Below are 22,241 nucleotides of genomic sequence, written 5' to 3'. Positions count from 1 at the left end.
TAACATTTAACCTATTTGGTTAGCTTTAGCTACCTGTAGATTCATGCAGGGTAGTAACGTTATGAGTTGGGATTATGGATCATTGTTTAGCTAGCTACATGTCTAAACAAAAGACTCCACTATGAAAGTAACATTTCACTGTACCGTTTACACGTTCTTTATCCTGTGCCTGTGACAAATAAACAGATTTAATTTGATATAGTGTGTGTTTAGAAGAGACAGTAATGTGAAGAACAACATGACCAGCACTGAAGTCAAATTATGATATAATGTTAGGCCAACGAGACAATGTCCTAGTTAAAAAAAATATCTGGTAGAATGCCCTGCTTTTATTTCGTCACACTCACAACCGTAAGCTATTTTCTGTAATTAGCTCAACCATTAACTTGTAATTCATGATCTTGTTGTGAGTTTATTTTCCTGTAATAATTAATACAAATTAGCTAAAGTTAAGATGTTGTCAGCTATATATGGTCAGTATTTGAACTAGATAGCTAGCTAACATTAAGTTAGCTGGCTAACATGTTTGAAACTAACCAAAACATTGTATAGAAAGTTGCTTTTAGTTGCCAAATTTGCTAGATTGACATATTCCACAGCATTCGGAAAGTATTCAGACTCCTTGACTTTTCCCACATTTTGTTACGCTATAGACTTATTCTAAAATTGATTCAATTGTTTTTCCCCCCTAATCAATCTACACACAATAACCCATAATAACAAAGCAAAAACAGTTATTTTAGTTGAAAATAATACATTTACATAACTATTCAGGTCCTTTACTCAGTACTTTGTTGAAGCACCTTTGGCAGCAATTACAGCCTCGGGTCTTCTTGGGAATGGCGCTACAAGCTTGGCACACCTGTATTTGGGGAGCTTCTCCCATTCTTCTCTGCAGATCCTCTCAAGCTCTGTCAGGTTGGATGGGGAGCGTCGCTGAAAAAGCTATTTTCAGGTCTCTCCAGAGATGTTCGATCGGGTTCAAGTCCGGGCTCTGGCTGGGTCACTCAGGGACATTGAGACTTGTTCCGAAGCCACTCTTGCATTGTCTATTAGCTGTGTGCTTAGGGTCGTTGTCTTGTTGAAAGGCTAACCAGGTTTTCATCAAAGATCTCTGTACTTTGCTTCGTTCATCTATCCCTTGATCCTTCTGAGTCTCCCAGTCCCTGCCGCTAAAAAACATCCCCATAGCATGCTGCCACTACCACCATGTTTCACCGTAGGGATGGTATTGGCCAGGTGATAGGCAGCGCCTGGTTTCCTCCAGACGTGACGCTTGGCATTCAGGCCAAATAGTTTGATCTTGGTTTCATCTTTCATCAGACCAGAGAATCTTGTTTCTCATGGTCTGAGTCCTTTAGGTGCCTTTTGGCAAACTCCAAGCGGGCTGTCATGTGCCTTTTTACTGAGGAATGGCTTCCGTCTGGCCACTCTACCATAAAGGCCTGATTGGTGGAGTGCTGCAGAAATGGTTGTCCTTCTGGAATGTTCTCCAATCGCTGCAAAGGAACTCTGGAGCGCTGTCAGAGTGACCATCGGTTTCTTAGTCACCTCCCTGACCAAAGCCCTTTTCCCTTGATTGCTCAGTTTGGCTGCCTGCCCAGCTCTAGGAAGAGTCTTGGTGGTTCCAAACTTCTCCCATTTTAAGAATGGAGGCCACTGTGTTCTTGGGACCTTCAATGCTAGATACATTTTTTGGTACCCTTCCCCAGATCTGTGCCTTGACACAATCTTGTCTCGGAGCTCAACAGACAATTCCTTCGACCTCATGGCTTGGTTTTGCTCTGACATGCACTGTCAACTGTGGGACCTTATATAGACAGGTGTGTGCCTTTACAAATCATGTCCAATCAATTGAAATTACCACAGGTGGACTCTAATCAAGTTGTAGAAACATCAAGGATGATCAATGGAAACAGGATGCACCTGAGCTCAATTTCGAGTCTCATAGCAAAGGGTCTGAATATTTATGTAAATAAGGTATCTGTTTATTTTAAATTTGCAAACATTTCTAAAAACCTGTTTTGCTTTGTCATTATGGGGTATTGTGTGTAGATTGATGATGAAAAAAAGTAATTTAATCCATTTTAGAATAAGGCTGGTTGGTACGTAACATAACAAAATGTGAGAAAAGGGAAGGGGTCTGAATACTTTTCAAATGCACTATAAATTTGACGTCAGATGACAATAGAATGTTTATGATTCCACTGCAACAACTGAATACAGACATTTTTAGCAAAGCAAATTAGTTCCACACAACAACACAGAGTTACACATGGAGTAAAACAAAAATAATTCTATATACAATGTGAGCAAATGAGGTGAGATAAGGGAGGTAAAGGCAATAAATAGGCCATGGTTGTGAAGTAAATACAATATAGCAAGTAAATCACTGGAATGGTAGATTTACAGTTGATGAATGTGCAAAGTAGAAATACTGGGGTGCAAAGGAGCAAAATAAATAAACAAATAAATACAGTAGGGAAAGAGGTAATTGTCACGTTCTTCACCTTCATCTGAAGATATTTCAAAATCACTGTCAGACCAATACGCAGCGGGTTGTGTGCTCCACATCATTTTATTAAAATATGATGTACACGAAAAAACAATAAACACGACAGATGACAGTTTCACAGGCTGAACCGACAGCAATGCAAAAGATAACTACCCACAACCTACCAAACAAACACACACCCCTATATAGGACTCTCAATCAGAGGCAACTAGAAACACCTGCCTCCGATTGAGTCCAGCACCCAAACCTAAACATAGAAAACCTAAACTAGACAGAATGCAGAAATACAACCTAGAACATACACCCAGGAACAACTAAATCAAACACCCCTCTACAACACACACAAAACCACCACCATACAAAACAAACATCCCTCTGCCACGTCCTGACCAAAATACTAAACAACTACTCCCTCTGCTGGTCAGGACGTGACAGTACCCCCCCCCCCTAAAGGTGCATACCCCGAATGCACCTAAAAAGAAAACACAAAATTCCCCAATACCCCAACAAAACAAAAAGAAATACCCCCTAAACAATAAGGGAGGGAAGGGAGGGTGGCTGCCGTCAACGACGGCACTGTGCTACACCCCCCCCCCCAACCCACCTATATTGGAGGCGGCTCAGGTGCGGGACGTGGACCCCGCTCCACCCTCGGCGTCGCCCACTTAGGCGGCGCCCCTGACCCTGACTGCGCCCGGCTGGCGGGCGTCCCTGGCTGCACCCGGCTGGCGGGCGACTCTTGCTGCGCTCGCCTGGCTGATGACCCTGGCGGCTCCAGACTGGCGGGCGGCTCTGGCGGCTTCAGACTGGCGGGCGGCTCTGGCGGCTCCAGACTGGTGAGGCTGGGCTGACGCACTAGAAGCCTGGTGCGTGGGGCTGGTACTGGACGTGCCAGCCTGGAGACACGCACCTCAAGGCTAGTGCGTGTAGCGGGAAACACTGGACCGTAGAGGCGCCCTGGCGGTCTCGAGCGCAGGACTGGCATCACCCCTCCTGGCTGGATGCCCACTTTCCCCTGGCACATGCGGGGCGCTGGTACTGCGCGTACCGGCCTGAAAACACCCGGCCTCGCCACAGCACCCATCACCCCAAAGCACGGGACCTGTGCAGTATGTCTATGCCCAAAAAGGGTACGGGGAGCTGGCCTGGGGCTCCATCTTTGCCCAGCCAAACTACCCGTGCGCCCCCCCCAAAAAAAATTATTGGGGCTGCCTCTCGGGCTCCCTTACCAGCCGTTTTCCCCGGTCCTCACCAGACTTCCTCCGCTACTTGTTCTTGGTTTGGTGGGTAGTTCTGTCACGTTCTTCACCTTCATCTGAAGATATTTCAAAATCACTGTCAGACCAATACGCAGCGGGTTGTGTGCTCCATATCATTTTATTAAAATATGATGAACACGAAAAAAACAAACACGACAGATGACAGTTTCACAGGCTGAACCGACAGCAATGCAAAAGATAACTACCCACAACCTACCAAACAAACACACACCCCTATATAGGACTCTCAATCAGAGGCAACTAGAAACACCTGCCTCCAATTGAGAGTCCAGCACCCAAACCTAAACATAGAAAACCTAAACTAGACAGAATGCAGAAATACAACCTAGAACATACACCCAACACCCAGGAACAACTAAATCAAACACCCCTCTACAACACACACAAAACCACCACCATACAAAACAAACATCCCTCTGCCACATCCTGACCAAAATACTAAACAACTACTCCCTCTGCTGGTCAGGACGTGACAGTAGTTGTTTGGGCTAATTATAGATGGGCTATGTACAGGTGCAGTAATCTGTGAGCTGCTCTGACAGATGGTGCTTAAAGTGTTTCCAGTTTCATAGATTTTTGTAGTTCGTTCCAGTCATTGGCAGCAGAGAACTGGAAGGAGAGGCGGCCAAAGGAGGAATTGGCTTTGGGGGTGACCAGTGAGATATACGTTCTGGAGCATGTGCAACGGGTGGGTGCTGCTATGGTGACCAGCGAGCTGAGATAAGGGAGGACTTTACCTAGCAGGGTCTTGTAGATGACCTGGAGCCAGTGGGTTTGGCGACGAGTATGAAGCGAGGGCAAGCCAACAAGAGCGTACAGGTCGCAGTGGTGGGTATTATATGGGGTTTTGGTGAGAAAACAGATGGCACTGTGATAGACTGCATCCAATTTATTGAGTAGGGTATTGGAGGCTATTTTGTAAATGACATCGCCTAAGTTGAGGATCGGTAAGATGGTCAGTTTTACGAGGGTATGTTTGGCAGCATGAGTGAAGGATGCTTTGTTGCAAAATAGGAAGCCAATTCTAGATTTAACTTTGGATTGGAGATGCTTAATGTGAGTCTGGAAGGACAGTTTACAGTCTAGCCAGACACCTAGGTATTTGTAGTTGTCCACATATTCTAAGTCAGAACCGTCCAGAGTAGTGATACTGGACGGGCGGGCAGGTGCAGGCAGCGATCCGTTGAAGAGCATGCATTTAGTTTTACTTGTATTTAAGAGCAGTTGGAGGCCACGGAAGGAGAGTTGTATGGCATTGAAACTCGTCTGGAGGGTTGTTAACACAGTGGGCCAGAAGTATACAGAATGGTGTCGTCTGCGTAGAGGTGGATCAGAAAATCACCAGCAGCAAGAGCGACATCTTTGTTGTATACAGAGAAGAGAGTCGACCCAAGAATTGAACCCTGTGGCACCCCCATAGAGACTGCCAGAGGCCCGGACAACAGGCCCTCCGATTTGACACACTGAACTCTATCAGAGAAGTAGTTGGTGACCCAGGCGAGGCAATCATTTGAGAAACCAAGGCTGTTGAGTCTGCCGATGAGGATGTGGTGATTGACGGAGTCGAAAGCCTTGGCCAGGTCAATGAAAACGGCTGCACAGTATTGTTTCTTATCGATGGCGGTTAAGATATCTTTTAGGACCTTGAGCGTGGCTGAGGTGCACCCATGACCAGCTCGGAAACCAGATTGCATAGCGGAGAAGGTACGGTGGAATTCGAAATGGTCGGTAATCTGTTTGTTAACTTGGCTTTCGAAGACCTTAGAAATGCAGGGTAGGATAGATATAGGTCTGTAGCAGTTTGGGTCAAGAGTGTCCCCCCCTTAAAGAGGGGGATGACCGCAGCTGCTTTCCAATCTTTGGAAATCTCAGACGACACGAAAGAGAGGTTGAACAGGCTAGTAATAGGGGTTGCAACAATTTCGGCAGATCATTTTACAAAGGGTCCAGATTGTCTAGCCCGGCTGATTTGTAGGGTTCCAGATTTTGCAGCTCTTTCATAACATCAGCTGACTGGATTTGGGAGAAGGAGAAATGGGGAAGGCTTGGGCGAGTTGTTGTAGGGGGTGTAGTGCTGTTGACCGGGGTAGGGGTAGCTAGGTGGAAAGCAAATGCTTATTGAAACTCTCAATTATAGTGGATTTATCGGTGGTGATAGAGTTTCCTATCCTCAGTGCAGTGGGCAGTTGGGAGGAGGTGCTCTTATTCTCCCTGGACTTTACAGTGTCCCAGAACTTTTTTGAGTGTTGCAGGAAGCAAATTTCTACTTGAAAAAGCTAGCCTTGGCTTTTCTAACTGCCTGTGTATATTGGTTTCTAACTTCCCTGAAAAGTTGCATATCACGGGGCTGTTCGATGCTAATGCAGAACGCCACAGGATGTTTGTGTGTTGGTTAACCTCTTACATCTAGATGTTCCGCTAGCGGAACACCGCTCCAATATCCAATGATAGGGCGTGGCGCGAATTACAAACTCCTCAAAAATCCAAAAACTTCAATTTTTCAAACATATGACTATTTTACACCATTTTAAAGACAAGACTCTCCTTTATCTAACCACATTGTCCGATTTCAAAAAGGCTTTACAACGAAAGCAAAACATTAGATTATGTCAGGAGAGTACCCAGCCAGAAATAATCAGACACCCATTTTTCAAGCTAGCATATAATGTCACAAAAACCAAAACCACAGCTAAATGCAGCACTAACCTTTGATGATCTTCATCAGATGACACTCCTAGGACATTATGTTATACAATACATGCATGTTTTGTTCAATCAAGTTCATATTTATATCAAAAACCAGCTTTTTACATTAGCATGTGACGTTCAGAACTAGCATACCCACCGCAAACTTCCGGTGAATTTACTAAATTACTCACGATAAACGTTCACAAAAAACATAATTATTTTAAGAATTATAGATACAGAACTCCTTTATGCAATCGCTATGTCAGATTTTAAAATAGCTTTTCGGCTAGCTATTTTGACACCCACCAAGTTTGGCACTCACCAAACTCAGATTTACTATAAGAAAAATTTGATTACCTTTGCTGTTCTTCGTCAGAATGCACTCCCAGGACTTCTACTTTACACCCAATGTTGTTTTGGTTCCAAATAATCCATAGTTATATCCAAATAGCGGCGTTTTGTTCTTGCGTTCAAGTCTTGTCTTTAAATAGCTGTAAAATAGTCATATGTTTGAAAAATGGAAGTTTTCGGATTTTAGAGGAATTTGTATTTCGCGCCATGCCCATCATTGGATATTGGAGCAGATGTAAGAGGTTAATGCAACCGCTGTGTCAGATTTAAAAATAGCTTTACGGTGAAAGCACATTGTTCAATATTCTGAGTACAGAGCTCAGCCATCAAAGCAAGCTATACAGTTACCCGCCAAGTTCTGGAGTCAACTAAACTCAGAATTAGTATAATAAATCTTCACTTACCTTTGCTGATCTGTCGGAATGCACTCCCAGGACTCCCACAAGAAATGTTCTTTTTGTTCAGAAAACTCCATATTTATGTCCAAATACCTCCGTTTTGTTCGCGCATTCAGATCACTAATCCAAAGGCATAACGCGCAAGCGCAAAACCAGAAACGAAAAGTCAAATAGTTCCATTACCGTTCGTAGAAACATGTCAAACGATGTTTACAATCAATCCTTTTTAACATAAAACGTCGATAATATTCCAACCGGACAATAGTGTATTCATTACAGAGGAAAAAGGAGCGGCGGGCTTGCGTACTCGCACAGTAAACAACTCACTGGTCCCAGGCAGTCCACTGATTGACTGAGCTCCTATTCTCTGCCCACTAACAGTAGAAGCATGAAACAAGTTTCTAAAGACTGTTGACAGCCAATGGAAGGTTTAGGAAGTGCAAAATGACCCCACAGATACTGTAGTTTGAATAGGGATTAGATAGAAAAACTACAAATCACTTCCTGGTTGGATTTTTTCTCAGGTTTTTGCCTGCCATATGAGTTATGTTATACTCACAGACATCATTCAAACAGTTTTAGAAACTTCAGAGTGTTTTCTATCCAAATCTACTAATAATATGCATATCCTACCTTCTGGGCCCGAGAAGCAGGCAGTTTAATTTGGGCACGTATTCATCTGAATTTCTGAATACTGCCCCCTGTCACCAAGAAGATGGTGAGGAAGGCATTTAAAAAAAATAACCAGGCATCCTCTACTGACGGGATGAGGTCAATATCCTTCCAGGATACCCGGGCCAGGTCGGTTAGAAAGGCCTGCTCGCTGAAGTGTTTCAGGGAGCGTTTGACAGTGATGAGTGGAGGTCGTTTGAACGCTGACCCATTACGGATGCAGGCAATCAGGCAGTGATGGCTGAGATCTTGGTTGAAAACAGCAGAGGTGTATTTAGAGGGCAAGTTGGTTAGGATGATATCTATGAGGGTGCCTGTGTTCACGGCTTTGGGGTTGTACCTGGTAGGTTCATTGATAATTTGTGTGAGATTGAGGGCATCAAGCTTAGATTGTAGGATGGCTGGGGTGTTAAGCATGTCCCAGTTTAGGTCACCTAGTAGCACGAGCTCTGAAGATAGATGGGGGGCAATCAGTTCACATATGGTGTCCAGAGCACAGCTGGGGGCAGAGGGTGGTCTATAGCAAGCGGCAACAGTGAGAGACTTGTGTTTAGAGAGGTGGATTTTTAAAAGTAGAAGTTCAAATTGTTTGGGTACAGACCTGGATAGTAGGACATTACTCTGCAGGCTCTCTCTGCAGTAGATTGCAACACCGCCCCCTTTGGCCGTTCTATCTTGTCTGAGAATGTTGTAGTTAGGGATGGAGATTTCAGAGTTTTTGGTGGTCTTCCTAAGCCAGGATTCAGACACGGCTAGGCATTTCGATAGACGTAGTATAAACCAGCCTTTAGTCTTGAAATCTTTGGTTGTTTACTACATGGCCTCACGTGAATCCTTAAAGAGATGGGTGGGGCTAAGGCTTAAGAGGCTGTGAATGATGCTGAATAGGTGTAGACAAGGAAGAGCTCTCCACTAGGTGTAACAAAACATTCAAGGGCCATTTTCTCAAAAGTGGGGTTACATGTTATCAACTTTCAAAGCAGAATTACTTTCCCATTGTTTCTCAACTATAGTGTATGATATATCATTTTCTAGCTTGGAGTTTCTACTTTTATCCAATGTAAAAAAAACACCATTAAAAATGTTGCTACATAAGCCCGAATCGAGACGGTCGGTCATAGATCTCAATGTGTCAGTCCACGCCTATCAGCATCAATCCATCATCTTTTAATGATGTCCCAACAAATTCAACGTAAAACCCATTAAACAACCGTGTATTCCCATATTAAACATATCCCTTTGTTCTCCATGTCCCTCCCGGTCTTACCGGTGAGAGGTCCTACGTTCCAGGCGATATTGTTGCACCAGCCGATGGCCTGGACCCAGTGGACGGTGCCCGTGTTGAGCCATACCAGGTCTCCGGGACGCTGGATGAAGCGGTAGACGGGGACGTCTGCCTCGTACAGGTCCTCCAGGTTGGGCCACCATGACCCCATCAGGAAGTTGATGTTGTTCCTGCAGGAGACACACACACATCCGATATTAGAAACAGAGGATGCACATGGACACTCACTCATACTCTGAAGACCCCTACTCATACTCTGGGTAGTTCATGAATACAAAAATAAATAAATACATTTTTACATCTGCAATGAATGAAAAGTCCAGATATTCACTTTCCTTTTATTGGTACCAAGTATACCACTTAAATCTGAGTTAAACTTGAGTTAAGACATCTCTAACCTTACAGACTGCACTGGCAGTAAAGAGACAGCGGTAGGATATCAACTTTGTGTTGGGTTAGAGGTAGGAGATTTTTGTTGCCGTACTTTTCACAGAAGTCGTTGATGATTCCCCAGTAATGTTCGGGCACTGCGAACCACTCACAGTCCCCCGGGCCAATGTTGATGTTCACTGAACAGAAATTATTGTTCTCCTGGTGACCTAGAAGGCAAGACACAAATACCTTGTTAAACAAAACACACTACACTTACTACAAACAAACAGCATTGTGTGTGTGGACATCTGTGTTAATGCATGTGGGTGTGTGTGTGTCTCTGCGGCATGTGCGGCTCTCGCTGTGTGTGTCTAACCTGGCGTCCTGCTCCCAGGGACCTTCATGTAGAGCTGGACAGTGTTCATGCCCAGGATGGTGTGTCCTACGTGGCTGAGCAGGTTGCCAGCAGACACCACTCTGGCAAACGCTGGCAGCTTACTGAGCTCCTGCAGCTGCAGCTTCCACCTGGAAGGTCGTCACAGAGCAAGGGTCATAGGTCAAGACTACAGCACAGACCGCTCCCAAACTGAGGGATCCTCTTTATGATTCCAATGCCTAGTCCTACCTAGGCCATACCCTTTCTGTGTTTGTAAATCTGAATGGACTGGATAGGTGAAAGGACAAGGGTTGTTTTGGGACCAGGCCATAATCTGGTTTATATGCAAATTGTCAAATTAAAGACAAAACATCAGTGATCTGTTTCATGAACAGAACCACATAGTATTGGGTGGAACACTTACTTCCTCTCGTCAGACAGGTCGATGTTGGTGCCAAACTTGATGTGTTTGAAGGGCCCTTTCCTCCGCCGTGTCGCACTGTGGGATCATGGGAGATGTCGTTTAGACAGAGAAGAGAGATATCACACAATGCATGCCTACAGACAGACAGAGAGACAGAAATCTTACCTCTCTGCATTGGCTGCCTCTGCCTCCTGCTCCTTCTTCTTCTCATTCTCCTCCTGGAAAATACATTTAATATAGGTATGTTTTGAGCATATCTGTTCATTGAGCGAGTTCAGTAAATGGAGTGCAACAAACATTCTAAGCTGGGAAGATATTCTGTTTAAGTGACAAAGCTACGTCTGGAGTGACCATGTGAATATTCAGTGACAACATACCCCTCAAAACTGTGTTTCTATTCAACAAGGCCTTGTACTGACTTTGTTTGGCGATGGTGGTGGTGGATTTGTATATCTACGTGCATCTCCCTCTACTAACCCGTAGTGACTCCTGGAAGGACGAGGCCTGGTACTGGGCATACTTGGCAATGGTGGTGTGTGATTGGCTGCTCTGGCAGCGCCACATCTTCCTTGTGCCACTCAGGTCCCAGTTCTCGTCGGTGGGCTGAGACAGCTGGGTCCGCACCTCCACCAGGTGGTCTGGGTTAGCCTCCACCAGTGTCTTAGTGGAGAACAGACCCAGGTCTGAGAGAGGGGAGGGGCGAGAAGGGTGGGATGGAGGAAGGAAGGAGTGGAGGGAGAGAAAGAAGGGTAGAGAAGGGACAGAGTAGGAGAGGAAAGAAAATAGGGAGACAGAGGATGGGGAATGAGGGAAAGGGAGAAAAAGTGGAGTGGAAAAATGTTTAGTATGGGATGTTTAGTACCACTCCCAACTGGTATGGGCAACAGCAAAACATCGGTCAGGGAAATTCAGCCAATTTCTGCTAAGGCTGCAAAGTCTTTCCCAGAGCAGTAAAACAGAGTTCAGAAGAACTAGCTTAATGAAGTAAAAGCTATTTATCCATCCAGTTATTAAGAGTGAGTTTCTAGTCTGTGTGTGGTGTGCTACAGTACAGTGATGCAGCTGCGAGCTAGCTGATGAAGTGAGGGAGCCAATAGCTTTCCTTGGCAGCCGTTGGCTACTTTACTTCAGATGCTATATTACTGTATATGTAATGACACTCTCTGCTTGCAGGTGGTGCTGTTGTCATACATGTTAAGTTGTTCAACACACAAACACACACATCCCCACCCACCCAAGCCTGTGAGAGTAAATGGGTGCAAGCGCACACCCTCACACACACAAGCAAATGAGTGCGTACAGACACACAAAGCTTTTATTTCTGTCCTTAGGGGAGAAACACTCAAGCAAAATTCAAATGAGATCCCAATCAGGACTAGACCGATGACTAATGTTTGTTTTGCTAGAGTGTGTAAGCAAAGTGTATTTCCCCCAGCAGTAGTGTGTAACGACGGTATAGGACTACCATCAGTGTGTAACTCACCCAGTTTGAGCGCCCCTGCCAGCCCTCTGATGACGGTGACAGGGTTGGAGGGGTTGGTACAGAACTGATGGAGCGGAGGGAAGAACGCATCCCTCTTATTCTCCAGCTACACACCACGGGAGAAAAACACACACACATTAGCCTTTTGACTTGCAAACTAGACCGTTCTAATGAAGTCTAAGACCTTTACCACAGGGGTTTTCCTGGGACAGCGACGGACGCAACTAAAAACTTCAGGATGAAAACTACATTTACTGTTGCAAGTAAAAAGTACAAAGTAATGAAATCTCAACAAAACCCCTCGTGGCTGTATACTCACGTAGATGCTGGGTGTGGGGGGGTTGAGTTTGTCCTTTGGCAGTGAGGGCGAGGGGGGCGGAGGGAGTCTGGGCGGGGGACACTTTTCTAGGAGGACACTGCTGTTGGACAGGCCGTTCTTCCCCAGGTTCCTAAAGACGAAGGGGGGACAGAGAGAGAGATCACGTCTGGCTGCTCAATGACACTGAGATGAACCATGCTTCAGCTAATAGCAGCAGTACAAGCCAACACAATGAGTCTGGAATCTAGACAGACATGCATTGTGCAGCACAATTAAAACAGACCAGTGTTAGAACAGAACTGGAACCTGTACTTTGAGGCTCAGTAAGAGAAAGAACCCTAGAGTAGCGGTTCACCAAAGCTATAGTCATACACAGAGCAGTATATGTGCAGTAGAATAACACCTATGGCTCAGGTTGTGTACACATGGCTTACTGGTCAGGATCTCTATACCCTTATCAGTTACTGGACACTCCTTGTACACACCATATATACCCCTTTCGGAAACATTAGTCATCTACCTAGTCATCAGCACAATACCTCTCCAACCCACTGATAGCCTGACCTACATCAGAGCACAATCCCCACACTCAGTGGGCCACAAATACACCATTTGGCTGCCCAGACCAGAACTGAAACAGGCCAGGCTAAGGGCTAACTAGCCAATACGGCCAGGCTGGGCTGCTACAGCACCAAGACCTTCAAGTTGCAACTCAAACCAAACAGTCAGCAGCGACCCCCACAATAACTCTATATGACACAGACGGTGAGTTCGGGGTATTCAAGTTGGGGTCACGGGGGAATTGCAGTGGGGTCGCCAAAATTGGAACAAAACATTAAGAGTACAGATTATTGTATGGGACAATATACAAGAAAGCTCATTTGGAGATAATTTTTTTGGTAAATGTTTTTTTTATTTTGATTATTTTGATAGATGAAAAAAATGAATTGAAGGTTATTTGTTGACGTAAAGATCTAAATTTGCAGATTTTAAGGTTGCGTCATTAAATTTGGAGTCAAATTCCTGCCAGAGAAAAAAACGGGGTCCCTGCTGAAAAAGTTTGAACACCACTGCTGTAGTTGGTATGGCCTTTACAAGAAAAATACACTACATTGCATTAGAACATACAGCATTTGAAAAATCCATCCTATGGCCATTGACTTCTTTCAAAAAAGCACGCCAAAGGTTACAAATTAAATGTGACTGATGTGATAGAAGGATATGATGTCCTACCTGCATGCTTTGAGCACCTGGCTGGAGCTGGGGTAGATAGAGACTGAGGACCATGGGGCCAGGGCCGGCCTGCTGTGAGACACCCCAGTGGGCTCTACCTTCACTGGGCTCCGAGAGTCCTCTAGCCCCTTACCGTTGACCTGTGGAGTAGTGGTGGCGGTACCGGTGGTTCCGCTGTTGGACGGGCTGCTGATAAGGCTGGTAAGGCTGTTGGCTGTGAGGGGGTGGTGGTCGGCGCAGCGCGGGGGGGAGGGGGTGGAGGCGGACATGGCTGAGAGGGGCGAGGAGGCCACAGAGCGTTCCGACAGGGGTTTGGGACCTCCGTGGTGGACACCCGGGTGGATGTTGTTGACCTTGATGTTATTGTCCATGGTGGCTCCTTGATTAACACCACCGTGATTATTATTATTATTAGCGTGGTTAGTAACATCCTTATTACTGGCTTTTCCCATGAGCAAGGCTGAGAGCTGAGGATTGTCTGAACTGAGCGCACCCGGAGGAGGAGAGCCGGGCTGGGATTGGCTCCACGAGCTGTCTGTGGTCACCGCCCCCTGCTGGATGTGATTAGCCAATCCCTGCATAGGGGCAGTGGTACCGGAACTAAGCGACGTCCCTGTGGTGGTGGCCAATCCACTGCTGCTTCCTGAAGGCATGGTCTCTTTGGTTTGGGCCACTGAGGTAGTGGTGGCGGAGTGGAGGGGCAAGGAGGGGAGGTGGTTAGGGGCACCGGCTCTCTGGGGCGAGGAAGAGGAGGCAGGGCAGGGCCCGGTAGAATGTCCGACCTGATTTAGAATTTGAGCACCGGATCCAGCGGCCTGGGAGGAGGATGAAGAGAAAGGGTGTTCTCCATTGGGACCTGCCGAATGTGAACCTGGACCTTTGTGAAGCCCCTGGATAGAGGGGGAGAAAAACAGACTGATCAGCGATGAGGGTCAAGACAGTTAATGAGATGCAAAACAAGAAAACGGAGTGACAGACCAAGTCAGAGCAAAATTAAAGGAGGTTGAGTGAAAGAGTGAGCAATAGAGAATTCACAAGATAGTAGGAATATGAATCTTTCCCTTTCAAGATGATCAATACGCATCTAGTTAGATGCATGGGCAATGATACGTTTCAGTTTTAAATGATTCGGTCTGATTTAGAGAACGAATCGACGCGATTTGGTTTGATAACGGATTGATTCGATGCACTTTTGCTGCATAAATACATTCATTTTCTATTAGAAATTTAAATCCGCTGCTAATGGAGCTCATGAGCTGGATCTGTCTGCGCTGTGTTTGTGTGCGTCTCCCTGAATGGATTTGGACTGTTCTTATGAACGACGCATTGCGGAGTGCCTGGATAGAGCCCTTAGCCGTGGTATATTGGCCATATACCACACCCCCTCGAGCCTTATTGCTCAATTGAAAATGGTGCCTTATTGCTATTATAAACTGGTTACCAATGAAATTAGAGCAGTAAAAATAAATAAATATCCGTGGAATACGGTCTGATATATCACGGCTATCAGCATTCAGGGCTCAAACCACACAGTTTATAATAATCCATTGGTAACAATAACCTAGCAAATTACATTAGCTGTCACTCAACTATTAAAGCTCAATATCAAGCTAACCATTTCAGCATTTGAATGCTTAAGGTGCCGCGCAGATGTGCAAGATCAGGAAGAGGATGCCTACCTCGTGTTGGTCAGTGCACGAAGCTGGGAACAGTGAGCAGTTTGACTAGGCTACTGATATTACCTATGGTTGTTTGGCATGCAAAAAATGACTTGTAGATCAATGACTTAACAGTTATATGCTTAGTTTGACACTGAAGAGGAGGCCGCATCAATTGTCACAAAAGATTAGGTATTTTCAAAACTTTTTAATGAATCGGCAATTAGTAACATTTGAATAGATTTTCGACCGATGCATACTACATTTGGATCGGTTTGGTGTCAGCGGACCGATGCGGTCTTATCTTTAACATTTGAACTGGGGGCCGATGTGTTATGGTGAAATGTTACATCCTTACAAGATAGATACAAACAGTTAGCAAACAAGATAGAACAAGAGTGAAAGTGAGAGAGAGATAAAGAACTCGTCAGAATTAAAGAGAGACTGAAACAAAAAGATATGTACCTGAGTGGAGTTGGTACGTTGCTGGCTCTTCCAGGCCTCCTCTACATTACTGGTACTATTACCGCTGTGACTGGTGTTGTTGCTGGTGGGGGTACTGGGGTTACTGGTACTAGTGGCATTGCAGTTGTGAGGTAGACAGTTCTGCTGTAGGTAAGGCACGTTTCCATTACTACCGCCACCTCCCATTAGACCGCCCGGTAACGTCCCTGCACCCGGTAGACCGGGAGTGCGATTATTGCCCACAGTTCCCCCCTCTGGATTGCCTAGCTGCCCAAGGGGACTTGAAGATAAAGATGTGTTGGCCATTGGCTGAGCAGTACAGGGGGGACGGGCTGTGGTTTGACTGACGGGCGAAGTCCGGGAGAGGGGGTGAGGGGAGGGGAGGGAGTTTGGGGACAGCGAGGGGCCGTTGGGTAGGGTGGGCCGCAACTGTCCTGCTGCCTGCTGTCTCACCTAGCCAATTAAAGGGGTGATGGGAGAGAGACAACAGTTTGAATACTGTTAATAATAAAATGTGTGGTGTTTGCTTATCTGTGTGTGTGTGTGAATGTGTGTGTGCATGTGTGTGTGTGTGCATGTGTGTGTGTGTGCGTGTGTGCATGTGTGTGTGCATGTGTGTGTGTGCGTGCATGTGTGTGTGTGTACCTGATGTTGATGCTGCTGCATGAGGGAGAACTGTTTTTCCAGCTGGTCCAGCATCTGCATCTGTGGTGGTTTCAGACTGGCCCGGTTGGTCCGGAGCTGATCCAGGAGCTAGAAGAGGATGGAAAGGTACAGGCATTTAGAACCATTGTTAACTATTTACATTCTGAAGTGTTTTGCTTATGGCTTTTTATGCTTACTATTCAGTACGCAAGTTGCTTTATACTGCAAAGTTGCTTTGGAGAAGGGTTGTAGAGTCTGTAAAATGACTCACATGTAACAAATACAGTTCAGGTCTGACTCATTTGATTAGAATCAGACACTGGTATGGTTTGATTGGAAGAGCAGAACCCACCTGTAGTTTCTGTGGTGTTAGGTACCAGCTGGGGATCTGGTGTTGTACCGGGTGGTTGGTCCACAGGTCCACAGCACTCTGTGGGATCAGAGAGAGATACTTGGCAATAAAGCTTGTATCAATTTTGGCATAATTCCTATTTGCGTTCACAAAGCTGGTATAGGGTTGGCGTGACAGAGATTTGGTTCTGGGTTCTGACATTAGGCTGGGTTAAGGACCAATGTTACCTCTAAGCTGCGCGCAGCCGCAGGGTTGAACTTCACCTACATTTCTAGTTTTCCCCCTTAGTTAACACTATCAACGTTTCCCTTTACTGTGCAAATTGTGATTGAATCAACACAATGTTAGCCACTTTCAATGCAACATAGCGAAACAAAACAAACTATGGAAGAGATTTTCTTGTAGCCAGAGCGCATTGGAGTACGATTCTATTGCATTGACTCAGGCCCATACACAGACCGGTGCGCCATAACCAATCAGAGCTGCAGAATCCCTATATGCAAATAGACCATTGCCACATATGGATCTGTGCCATTCACTTTGAACTGGACTGTGTTTACAGCATGAGTGGTCGTGAATAAATGTGCTTGTTTCGAGATCAAAGCAAGTGCTGCATGTAGCTAGGTGTGTACATTTGTTCATATTCTTTGCTAGTAAGCAAGTTATTAGCCCAGATATAGCTCATTTCTAGACAGCAATGGGGGAGTGGTTGCTTGCTACAAGAGCACAAAACATGTGCATTTCTAGCCATCTTTGAAAAGCAAGTCAGGTAAAGAGCTTTTTTACTGTAAGGGGCAGTGTTGTATTTCGGGGCAGGCTTGAATAAGCTAAGTAGCCAAAAGTCAGAGGGTAGCATAATTTGTCAGATTATCTAATAATGGTATGGGCATAATAATGAATTTTATTTTGAAAAGTGGTTTCTTCAACACAACATTTTCAGTCACCGCCTTGTCTGAATGACAAGTGGATAAACAGGTTAATGTCTATCCCTACATGTTTTTTTCCCAAATGTCTCATGGAGTGTAGGCCAACATGGAACACCACATATTGGCTGCTACTCTAGGCTGAATGATAGAACAGCTATTTCCACGTTAATATGTTATGGGATGCATTTTCCCCATAGTTTTTTATGGTAGGCCAGTGATAGGCCTACATTATGATCAACTTGGCCACTGTTATAACTATAACTTAAAGCGGGTACAGCCTCAGTGTTCAGTGTTCAGCCTCAGTGAATTTATTGTGTTAAATGAGGCCTCACCTCCTGGTTACATTAGTGACCATATCCCCCACGCATTCCGCAAGGGCGGAGGTGTTACTAACATTTACGATAGCAAATTTCAATTTACAAAAAAAAACCAGACGTTTTTGTCTTTTGAGCTTCTAGTCATGAAATCTATGCAGCCTACTCAATCACTTTTTATAGCTACCGTTTACAGGCCTCCTGGGCCATATACAGCGTTCCTCACCGAGTTCCCTGAATTCCTATCGGACCTTGTAGTCATAGCAGATAATATTCAAATTTTTGGTGACTTTAATATTCACGTGGAAAAGTCCACAGACCCACTCCAAAAGGCTTTCGGAGCCATCATCAACTCAGTGGGTTTTGTCCAACATGTCTCCGGACCTAGTCACTGCCACAGTCATACTCTGGACCTAGTTTTGTCCCATGTAATAAATGTTGTGGATCTTAATGTTTTTCCTCATAATCCTGGACTATCGGACCACCATTTTATTACGTTTGCAATCACAACAAATAATCTGCTCAGACCCCAACCAAGGAGCATCAAAAGTCATGCTATAAATTCTCAGACAACCCAAAATATTCCTTGATGTCCTTCCAGACTCCCTCTGCCTACCCAAGGACGTCAGAGGACAAAAATCAGTTAACCACCTAACTGAGGAACTCAATTTAACCTTGCGCAATACCATAGATGAAGTTGCACCCCTAAAAACATTTGTCATAAGAAACTAGCTCCCTGGTAAACAGAAAATGCCCGAGCTCTGAAGCAAGCTTCCAGAAAATTGGAACGGAAAAGGCGCCACACCAAACTGGAAGTCTTCCGATTAGCTTGGAAAGACAGTACCGTACAGTATCGAAGAGCCCTCACTGCTGCTCGATCATCCCATTTTTCCAACCTAATTGAGGAAAATAAGAACAATCCAAAATTTATTTTTGATAACGTCGCAAAGCTAACTAAAAAGCAGCATTCCCCAAGAGAGGATGGCTTTCACTTCAGCAGTAATAAATTCATGAACTTCTTTGAGGAAAATATCATGATCATTAGAAAGCAAATTATGGACCCCTCTTTAAATCTGCGTATTCCTCCAAAGCTCAGTTGTCCCGAGTCTGCACAACTCTGCCAGGACCTAGGATCAAGGGTGACACTCAAGTGTTTTAGTACCATATCTCTTGACACAATGATGAAAATAATCATGGCCTCTAAACCTTCAAGATGCATACTGGACCCTATTCCAAATAAACTACTGAAAGAGCTGCTTCCTGTGCTTGGCCCTCCTATGTTGAACATAATAAACGGCTCTCTATCCACCGGATGTGTACCAAACTCAGTAAAAGTGGCAGTAATAAAGCCTCTCTTGAAAAAGCCAAACCTTGACCCAGAAAATATAAAAAACTATCGGCCTATATCGAATCTCCCATTCATCTCAACATTTTTTGAAAAAGCTGTTGTCACTGCCTTCCTGAAGACAAACAATGTATACGAAATGCTTCAGTCTGGTTTTAGACCCCACCATAGCACTGAGACCGCACTTGTGAAGGTGGTAAATGACCTTTTAATGGGGTCAGACCGAGGCTCTGCATCTGTCTTCGTGCTCCTAGACCTTAGTGCTGCATTTGATACCATCGATCACCACATTCTTTTGGAGAGATTGGAAACCCAAATTGGTCTACACGGACAAGTTCTGGCCTGGTTTAGATCTTATCTGTTGGAAAGATATCAGTTTGTCTCTGTGAATGGTTTGTGCTCTGACAAATCAACTGTAAATTTCGGTGTTCCTCAAGGTTCCGTTTTAGGACCACTATTGGTTTCACTATATATTTTACCTCTTGGGGATGTCATTCGAAAACATAATGTTAACTTTCACTGCTATGCGGATGATACACAGCTGTACATTTCAATGAAACATGGTGAAGCCCCAAAATTGCCCTCGCTGGAAGCCTGTGTTTCAGACATAAGGAAGTGGATGGCTGCAAACTTTCTACTTTTAAACTCGGACAAAACAGAGATGCTTGTTCTAGGTCCCAGGAAACAAAGAGATCTTCTGTTGAATCTGACAATTAATCTTGATGGTTGTACAGTCGTCTCAAATAAAAGTGTGAAGGACCTCGGCATTACTCTGGACCCTGATCTCTCTTTTGACGAACATATCAAGATTGTTTCAAGGACAGCTTTTTTTCCATCTGCGTAACATTGCAAAGATCAGAAATGTTCTGTCAAAAATTGAGGCAGAAAAATGTATCCTTGCTTTTGTTACTTCTAGGTTAGACTACTGCAATGGTCTACTTTCCGGCTACCCGGATAAAGCACTAAATAAACTTCAGTTAGTGCTAAATACGGCTGCTAGAATCCTGACTAGAACAAAACCATTTGATCATATTACTCCAGTGCTAGCCTCCCTACACTGGCTTCCTGTTAAGACAAGGGATGATTAACCTCTCTGGGACATGTGGGACGCTAGATACACTTCTCATTAATCCAACCACATTGTCCTATTTCAAAAGGGCTTTACGGCGAAAGCATAACATAAGATTATGTTAGGACAGCGCCTAAACAAGAAAAACCACATAGCCATTTTCCAAGCAAGGAGATGCGTCACAAAAAACAGAAATACAGCTAAAATTAATCACTAACCTTTGATGATCTTCATCAGATGACAATCCCAGGACTCAATGTTACACAATACATGTATGTTTTGTTCGATAAAGTTATTATTTCTATCCATAAACCCCATTTTACATTGCCGCGTAATGTTCAGAAAATGTATTGCCTCCAAAACTACCGGTGAATGAGCACATCAGTTTACAAAAATACTCATAAAAAAAATGTTGATAAAATTTACAACAGTTATTGAAAGAATTATAGATACACTTCTCCTTAATGCAAATGCTGTGTCAGATTTCAAAATAGCTTTACGGCGAAAGCACATTGTTCAATATTCTGAGTACAGAACTCAGCCATCAAAGCAAACTTTACAGTTACCCGCCAAGTTCTGGAGTCAACTAAACTCAGAAATAGTATTATAAATCTTCACTTAACTTTGCTGATCTTCGTCGGAATGCACTCCCAGGACTCCCACAAGAAATGTTCATTTTGTTCGATAAACTCCATATTTATGTCCAAATACCTCCGTTTTGTTCGCGCGTTCAGATCACTAATCCAAAGGCATAATGCGTGAGCGCAAAACCCGAGATGAAAAGTCAAATAGTTCCATTACCGTTCGTAAAAACAATCCTTAGGGTCTTTTTAACATAAATCTTCAATAATATTCCAACCGGACAATAGCGTATTCATTACAGAGGAAAAAGAAGGAACGGCGCACCTGTGTGCCTGCGCAGTAAACAACTCGTTGGTCTCAGGCTTGAGACAGCTCGTATTCTCTTCCCAGTAACAGTAGAAGCATGAAACAAGGTTCTAAAGACTGCTGACATCTAGTGGAAGCCTTAGGAAGTGCAAAATGACCCCACAGACACTGTAGTTTGGAAAGGCAATAAGTTGAAAAACTACAAACCACTTCCTGGTTGGATTTTTTCTCAGGTTTTTGCCTGCCATATGAGTTCTGTTATACTCACAGACATCATTCAAACAGTTGTAGAAACTTCAGAGTGTTTTCTATCCAAATCTACTAATACTATGCATATCCTACCTTCTGGGCCCGAATAGCAGGCAGTTTAATTTGGGCACGTTATTCATCTGAATTTCCGAATACTGCCCCTGTCACGAAGAAGTTAAGGTTTTACTGCTAACCTACAAAGCAATACATGGGCTTCCTCCTACCCATCTTTCCGATTTGGTCCTGCCGTACATACCTACACGTACACTACGGTCACAAGACGCAGGCCTCCTAATTGTCCCTAGAATTTCTAAGCAAACAGCTGGAGGCAGGGCTTTCTCCTTTAGAGCTCAATTTTTATGGAATGGTCTGCCTACCCATGTGAGAGACGGAGACTCGGTCTCAACCTTTAAGTCTTTATTGAAGACTCATCTCTTCAGTAGGTCCTATGATTGAGTGTAGTCTGGCCCAGGAGTGTGAAGGTGAACGGAAAGGCACTGGAGCAACGAACCGCCCTTGCTGTCTCTGCCTAGCCGGTTCCCCTCTCTCCACTGGGATTCTCTGCCTCTAACCCTATTACAGGGGCCGAGTCACTGGATTACTGGTGCTCTTCCATGCCGTCCCTAGGAGGGGTGCGTCACTTGAGTGGGTTGAGTCACTGACGTGGTCTTCCTGTCTGGGTTGGCGCCCCCCTTGGGTTGTGACGTGGCGGAGATCTTTGTGGGCTATACTCGGCCTTGTCTCAGGATGGTAAGTTGGTGGTTGAAGATATCCCTCTAGTGGTGTGGGAACTGTGCTTTGGCAAAGTGGGTGGGGTTATATCCTGCTTGTTTGGCCCTGTCCGGGGGTATCATTTGATGGGGCCACAGTATCTCCTGACCCCTCCTGTATCAGCCTCCAGTATTTACGCTGCAGTAGTTTATGTATCGGGGGG

The 22,241-nt window shown here is 44.8% G+C and overlaps 1 protein-coding gene across 5 annotated transcripts in view; it reads right to left on the bottom strand.

Annotated features, from left to right (window-relative positions):
* Positions 1-22,241, bottom strand: part of kdm6a (lysine (K)-specific demethylase 6A) — a 112,272-nt gene that overhangs the window by 3,743 nt on the left and 86,288 nt on the right. For all 5 annotated transcript variants that reach the window (XM_029703004.1, XM_029703005.1, XM_029703002.1 and 2 more), the window contains 12 exons: positions 16,517-16,594; positions 16,165-16,272; positions 15,520-15,972; positions 13,397-14,286; positions 12,164-12,293; positions 11,845-11,950; positions 10,839-11,044; positions 10,527-10,579; positions 10,362-10,436; positions 9,938-10,086; positions 9,674-9,788; positions 9,172-9,359 (listed from right to left, as the gene is read on the bottom strand). In XM_029703004.1, the coding sequence (XP_029558864.1) occupies positions 9,172-9,359; positions 9,674-9,788; positions 9,938-10,086; positions 10,362-10,436; positions 10,527-10,579; positions 10,839-11,044; positions 11,845-11,950; positions 12,164-12,293; positions 13,397-14,286; positions 15,520-15,972; positions 16,165-16,272; positions 16,517-16,594 (2,551 nt within the window). The remainder of the gene's footprint in view (positions 1-9,171; positions 9,360-9,673; positions 9,789-9,937; positions 10,087-10,361; positions 10,437-10,526; positions 10,580-10,838; positions 11,045-11,844; positions 11,951-12,163; positions 12,294-13,396; positions 14,287-15,519; positions 15,973-16,164; positions 16,273-16,516; positions 16,595-22,241) is intronic.

This window comes from Salmo trutta, chromosome 20 (assembly GCF_901001165.1).
Source record: "Salmo trutta chromosome 20, fSalTru1.1, whole genome shotgun sequence".
In the NCBI taxonomy this organism is placed as follows: domain Eukaryota; kingdom Metazoa; phylum Chordata; class Actinopteri; order Salmoniformes; family Salmonidae; genus Salmo; species Salmo trutta.
The sequence above is the reverse complement of the archived record's forward strand: the minus strand, read 5'-3'. Positions and strand labels throughout refer to the sequence as shown.